Source organism: Vespula pensylvanica, chromosome 6 (assembly GCF_014466175.1).
Source record: "Vespula pensylvanica isolate Volc-1 chromosome 6, ASM1446617v1, whole genome shotgun sequence".
Taxonomy (NCBI): domain Eukaryota; kingdom Metazoa; phylum Arthropoda; class Insecta; order Hymenoptera; family Vespidae; genus Vespula; species Vespula pensylvanica.
This window is the reverse complement of record NC_057690.1, coordinates 3,577,198-3,584,697: the sequence shown is the minus strand read 5'-3', so window position 1 is coordinate 3,584,697 and position 7,500 is coordinate 3,577,198. Positions and strand designations below refer to the sequence as shown.

Below are 7,500 nucleotides of genomic sequence, written 5' to 3'. Positions count from 1 at the left end.
CCACAGCTGTTGCTGCCGCTGCTATTGCTGCCGCTGCCGCTGCTGCCGCTGCCGCTGCTGTTGCTGCTGCTGCTGCTGCTGCTACTACTCGTCGTTGTCATCATCATCATCGTAACGCGTTGTTGGTCTATGCTGGTGGGTCACTTCTTACTCTTCTTAGTGGGCGGCTCCTGAACGTCTTGCGAGTCCTCGGTGTCCTCGCTGTCCGTTAACCGTGGCGTATTGTTACTATCATCGTTTTCATTCGTAGCGAGAGAATCGTTCGTATCCTCGCTCGGAACAGCTACGGTTATGGGAGTGGCAGGTTTATCCATAGAATCCTCAGTGAAGGACGTGGTCGTGCTGTTTTCGTCAATGGCCGCCGGGTCGATGCTGCCTGGCTCTTTGCCGTTCGCAACCACTACCACGGCACCCTCTTGATTGCTGTCGTCCGATGGTTCCGTCGCTTCGCCGTTGCTAGACGGATGCGAATTACCGTTTTCCGTGGAACCCGGTATACCGTCCAACAACTCTGGTTTTAATTCAGACGCAACGTAATGGGTCCATAGTGCCAGTTCCACCCTGTGAGGGCTCCATGATTTACCATTTGACGCTGAAATTCACAATGATATTCATCCTCCTTATGCATGTTCTTTTTATATTCTCTCGGACTTTTTTTTTTTTTTTCTTTCTTTATACTCTTTTTTTTTTATTTGTATCTTTTATTATTGTTATTGTTATTGTTATTTTTTTTTTTTTTACTTCTACTTCTATTTTTATTTTTATTTTTCTTTTTCTTTCTTTTTTACAAGTCCCACAAACGAGCATCGGGCTACAAACGATCGAATTTAAAAGGTTATATTACTACTACTACTCACTCTGTTTGTTCAACCTCTCGACGGTGTTCTGAATGTGCTGGACAAAGTTGAGGTATTCCTTGGTGGTATAATCTATACCCTCGATCTCGGGTATCGCCATAAGACACTCGTCCGCCATGAAGGGCGCACTTTCCGGTGATGCTGCAGCAAGTAACGCCGATGCCATCGTAGTACCGACACCTTTCAAATTCGACAAAGCGGTAATCGCCTGTTCCAAATTCGGAAGTTTTTTGAATGCCTTCTTTGTCTCCGCCATTACGGCGCGTGGTGTGTTCACTTTGATCAGGTAGGAAAGCTGTGGATAATACTTTCCGCGCTGGAGAAACATAGAAGAGAAGAGGGAAGAGGAAACAAAAAATTAAAAAAAAAAGAAAAGAAAAGAAAAGAAGAGAAAAGAGAAAAAAAAACGATTGATTAAAGATTAGAAATTTGTCGGGATTCACTCGAATCGAATGAAAATTTCATCGGACATTATCGATGGTTTCACTCACTGTTTGTTTCCATTTCATCGCTTGAACCAATTCCTCGTGATTGAGATGAGCGTCCTTACCACGTGACTTGATCTTCTTCGGAAGTTCATTTTGATACCTGATGAAGAACAGAAAATAAAGACAAATTATCTTTGTTAATCCTACGTTTATCAGAATTAAATAGTAATTATTTACTTGTGAACAACGTGGGTATCTCTTTCGATATGAATATAGTATATACGAACAATATATACATATGTGTGTGTGTAGAAGGGGTGTGCGTAGAAATCAGGAATACGCGGAAGATGACGCAATTGTGTGGTCGAGTAGAATGCAGAAATCGTCGATTAGGAGTAACGCCGCGTAAAGTGGTTTCCTCGTATCCGGTTGAGGATCGAGGAAATGCGCGTGAAACTACGGCATGCACGTTAAAAAGACTATGACTGCTACTAACTGCATACTATATCTAACTCTTTGGCCGAGTTCTAATCAAATATGTTTCTTGTTATCGGTTTGGATTACCAGTTTTGTTTTTATGCAAAATAATAATTTTCTTTGATTGTTTTTTTTTTTCTGTTTCTTTTTCTCTCTTTCGTTTTTTTTTTTTTTTTCTAATAACTTGAAATAAGGAACTAACAATTAGACGAGTGTTTTTGTTATTTAGATAGTGAAAATATCGGTCATTATTTAAATCCTTGTTGTAAAACATCGGGGTTAATCAATCTCCGTGTTTTAATAGAGTATACTAATAAAATTCCTGTTATCGATCTGAACTAGTAGTTTTCTCTGCATTCTTCTTTTTCTTCAAAGAACGAAACGACGTAAATTACATTTTTGTTTTTAACAATTTATAGAAGGTTTTCTTTTTTTTTTTTTTCTTTCGTTGATTACTTATATCGAGGGAACAATATTAATTATTATTCGTTCTTATCAAATATCGCGGGTTAATCTATATTTTGTGTCTGAGAATTATCAATATTTTGTATCTAATTAAATAAAATTCGTATTTTTTTATCTGATAGCATAATAGTATTGGATTGATCAATAAATAATGGGAAAATTTTTAACGTTTTATTTTCCCGAATGGTATAATATCTTTTTGTAGGTCAATCCAATAATTTACCAACAACATTTAATATCAATTACACTTAGTTCATTTAATATTCGATTATATATATATATATATATATATATATATATATATATATACAAAAATTTCATGTAAGAAACAATTACGTATTATTATTATTATTAGTATTATTATTAGTATTATTATAATTATTATTATCATCTTTTTTCACTGCCTGAGATATTCTTCCGAGATAATACCGCTTATTAAAAATTGTGATATTTATTTTAGGCCATGTGTAAAGACTTATAAAAACTGGTGTATAAAAAAAAAAGAAATAGAAAAAGAAATAGAAAGCTAGTGAGTGGGGAAGAGATTGAGAAATAAGAAATCATGACTATAGTAGCAGTAATCGTAGTACTAGTAGTAGTAGTAGTACCAGTAGTAGTAGTACTAGTAGTAGTAGTAGTAGTAATAGTAGTAGTAGTAGTAGTAGTAGTAGTAGTAGTAGTAGTAGTAGTAGTAGTAGTAGTAGTAGTAGTAGTAAATAATTTAAAAAATTAATTATGTTCTCGTTCACGAGACCATTCGGACTAACATTTGATGTTGTTAAACTGTAAAACTACAAGCTTCACTAGCACATCCGAAAAGGAATAATTGATTTATAAGATCACCTACAAACTTTCGACCCCATTCTGTAACAGTAAACAGTAGCCAAAGAGACCAACGTTCCATGACGTTCGTTACATTGTACTGTTCAAAGTGAACTTTCAAAAAAAAAAAAGAAAAAAGAAAAGAAAAGGAAAAGAAAAAGAAAAAGAAAGAAAGAAAAGAAAATACAAAATAAAAAAAGAACGAACGAGGAAAAAATTGAAGAAAAACGAAAAATATGAAAACAGAAATCTTCCGAGGTGGGCAAAAAGTTAGGACGAGAAGGTCCGTAAAGATTTGAAAATAATTCCTATCATAGATCGAGGAGACTTGAGAGAAACAAAAAAAAAAGAGAAGAGAAAGAAAAAGAAAAAAATTTCCTTCGGACTGTTTTTCCTTTCACGAGGCCAACGAGCGAGCAAGCAACCGAACTAGCAAGCAAGCAAGCAAGCAAGCAAGAACGGAATGCCTTTTCAAGATAGAGCAACCGAGCCTCCATTTTGAGAGGCGCGTTCACGGCTCATACAGAAAGCGAGAAAGAGAGAGAGAAAGAGAGAGAGAGAGAGAGAGAGAGAGACTCCCTGCAAAAACAACCTTGACACAATCGGCACAGTAACGCTTCAAAACGAGGATTATGTCCCACGCTTCTCTGTGTATATAGTGATTCAACCTGATCTAACATCATCGATTCTATGATATACTATAAAGTCGTTTAAAAATTTTTTATATAAATATATATTTGTTCTATTATAATATTTATTATATTACGATAGATATATATGTGTATGGAAATATATAATGTAATATTGTAGAATAAATATAACACAAAAGTGCGAAAGGTTTTCGTCCAAAAATGTCTAGGTGATCTTAGAAATCAATTATTATCAATAGTTATATATTGAAAAAAAAAAAAAAAAGAAAGAAAGAATATTTCTTATCAAACTATTTAGTATGCATTGCAATGTTTCTGGTATATAATAAATATTACTATTATGTTATATATAATAATAATAATATTTAGTTTTTGTTAGTAATATTTTTGTTATTTAATATAATATTATATACTTGGATAATATAGTGTTATAATAAATGTAATATGATCAATATTCTTGAAATATTATCAAACGAAAATACACTGAAACTTCTTCATTTTTTGTATTTAGAATTCAAGGAGAATGTAAATAAAAAAGAGAGAGATAGAGAAAAAAGTTAGGACTAGATTGGACAAGTGCCGATCGTACTAATAAAACAGAGGAGTGTGGAAATCGATCGCATTGAAAGATGGCTATCCATTGATTGTTCTACTCTCTTGCGTAAGAAATATTGAAATCATGACTAACTTAGAGTCATTGGCACAGCGTTACCAACGAATATATAAATATCTATTTCGATTATTTCTAAACAGTTTATTTTTCTAATTCATCAAATTTTATGTTTTATCTTGAAGAACACAACTATTTTAAAAAGTCGTGTGAATATAAAAACAAAAAAGAAAGAAAAAGAAAAAATTATTTTTATTTCGATTATTGTATGATAATATTTTTGTTAATTAGTCTAATTATTTATAATAATATCTTTGTAATTACTAATGATATATCTAATTATGTAATAACAATTCAATTAACTGCTTTTGAACTCTGTGCTTGTTCTCTTTCACTTAAAAAAAAGAAAAAAGAGAAAAAAGAAAAGAAAAAGAATTTGTATCGCATAATAGCACAAATACAAACGCACGATGAAATACGGTTGAAAATAGTCGTTGGTTAATCGCGATTGGCGTTCAGTAGAGAAATTGACGGATGGTCGTTGGAAAGAGACAGATAGATAGATAGATAGATAGGGAGAGAGAGAGAAAGAGAGAGAAAGAGAGAGAGAGAGAGAGAGAGAAACGTCGATATTCAATTACGGGCCATTTGACCCAAATATTTTGATCGGTTTAACGAACTCGTAAATCGACAAAAAATCCGTGAACAGAATCGGTTTTGCTCCCTGGTACTGCCATCTTGTGACACCTTTTTTATTTCTTTTTTAAAAAGAGAAAACAAAATTCATACGACATTTTATTCTACAATATTTCATCGAATTATATTAATTCTTTTAAACAAGCTAAAGATAAAAAGCGACTTGTTACAAAACATTCTGTTTATCGGTAGTATGCAATTACTTTTTCTAGAAATAAATAAGAAATTTTTATAAACAAATAAAATGTCTTTACCGAAGAATCATACGATATTTCATCGAATTATTTAAAATCTTTCGAACAAATCGATAAAATTTTATCCACACTTATCCTTAATAATTATATCGTTAGATAAATATACTTGATTAAAATTACATCGATGATAATGATAATGATAATAATAATAATAATAATAATAATAATAATAATAATAATAATAATAATAATAATAATAATAATAAAGCAGTAAAAAATGAGATGAAAGCGCATGAAAATATTATAAAGCCATGTAAAAAAATTCAAATGACTTTATAATCGTTCAAATAATCGTTCAAAGAACCTACACACATAGCGAACGAACAAACTCGTACAAACGTTTGAAAACGTTGGACAAACGAACGTAATAATAAATGACAAAAGTTCGTGAAAATTAGCTCGAATAAAGTAGAACAAATTCGAAAAGAAAAAAAAGCATCGTCTAACCAGGGATTATTCGTTCTCCCTTAGTTTGATGATTTTAAATAAACAAGGAATCGAGCTATTCGAAAATGGCGACGGCGACGGTGGTTCTTATCAAACAACTGGGGAGGTCTCAGAATAATTAACGAGCCCGAGAACAATAACAATGGCTCGAGCCATTAGAAAAAAAAATCTACTCGTTCTCTTTGTTATTCTTCAATAAGCCAAAAAAAAAGGAGAATAAAAACTAAAAAAATTAAACAAACAAAAGAATAAAAAAAAAATATAGATCCGAATGGAGCACTTGACGTTTTTACAGCCGCCATTTTTAGAGTAAGAAAAAAAAAATAACTTAATCTTATCGTATAAAATCAATTATATAATATTACAATCTTTGTAATATTGCAATACTACAGTATCGTAATGATGCCAATTTCACAAAGTTTTTTGTTTCATTATACACAGATATTCAGCTTTGAATTCAGTTACTCATTATTCCACCAAATTTTTTATTTGCATCTATTTTATTTTGAATGTAAATCATATTAATTAGAAAAGGGAAAAAAGAAAAAAAAACCGAACGCGTGTGTGCGTGTGTTAGTATCCTCGAAGAAGTTAATTCATTTCTCAGTATAGTCGTGGTCGTCGTCATTGCTTTTCGAGTTGACGACGACAACGCTCATTAGGATATCCGTTCGGTTCTCAGCAGCCATTTTTCTCGCATGTAACACGTCCAAAGCCGGTATATCTCTTCATCAATGTCGTTTGATTCATGTTGGTGATCATGTTCGATATATATATATATATATATATATATATATATATATATATATATATATAGAAATACACACATATATTGTGGTAATTCTACCGTTGGTTACTTTGAGAAACTAGTAGATGATACTATTATACTACTAGTAGCAGTTAAAATGACAACGACAAAACGACAAAAGAGAAAAAGGAAACTGTTACAGGATGGACTAGAAGTCTCTAGGTGATTTTAAAAATCAATTTGTATTCCCTCTCTCCAGACCTTTTAGATCACTTTATTTACAAATTGTAAAAAATTACCTTGCCTTGTACTTTTATGTTCTGAAGGGGAAAAGAATTAACTTAAAAAGATACTCGAAAGAGTGTAATTTATAGTTTTAATCATCTATAGGAAGGAACTTTTGACCGATCTAAGAAATTTTAATCCACCTAGAAACTTTTGATCTATTCTATGCTTTCTTGGTAAAGATTGAAGACTTAGGATGTACGTTGTTTTAATATTTCTTCGCAAAAATAAAAGAGAGAGAGAGAGAGAGACATAGAGAAAGAAAGAAAAAAACGATAAATCATTTTTACCGATAGGATATAATCGTTCATTATATATTCAAATTCTGAAAACCTGTTTTACAGAATTACGTTTGTTCTATCGTTATATCACGTATTATTAATTATTTATGTTAGAGATATGGCGGGAAGGGAGAGTGGGAAGAAAAAAATGTTATCATAAAACGTCAAGGAGGGGGGGGAGGGGTGTCGGGAATCGATTAACCTGAGAGTTCATAAATTGTCGTTTAACGTAGTAACCGACACGACACGGGGACGTGGTAAAACTTTGTTTTGTTTTTGTTTTATCACTGTATATGTATAACACGAGCAGATTCCTCTTCTCTCAGCTGGTGTTCGCTTTCGTTGGATACTTTTACGCGTCAGCTGATATAGTAGAAACCGCGTAGATATAGATAGATATATATACGTTATACGAACGTAGTGATATTCTTTTTTTTTTTTTTCATATCTTCACTTTTCTTTTTCTTTTTATTTATTTAT

At 32.2% G+C, this 7,500-nt stretch overlaps 1 protein-coding gene and 1 long non-coding RNA gene across 2 annotated transcripts in view; both read right to left on the bottom strand.

The window, feature by feature from the left end:
* The window catches only part of LOC122630225, a 19,108-nt gene that overhangs the window by 4,857 nt on the left and 6,751 nt on the right, over positions 1-7,500 (bottom strand). The window lies entirely within an intron of this gene.
* Positions 1-7,500, bottom strand: part of LOC122630221 — a 14,106-nt gene that overhangs the window by 338 nt on the left and 6,268 nt on the right. The window contains exons 2-4 of the mRNA XM_043814495.1: positions 1,349-1,445; positions 858-1,173; positions 1-592 (exon numbers count right to left, since the gene is read on the bottom strand). The exon at positions 1-592 is cut by the window's left edge and continues 338 nt beyond it. Coding sequence (XP_043670430.1) covers positions 141-592; positions 858-1,173; positions 1,349-1,445 — 865 coding nt within the window. The 3' untranslated portion in view covers positions 1-140. The remainder of the gene's footprint in view (positions 593-857; positions 1,174-1,348; positions 1,446-7,500) is intronic.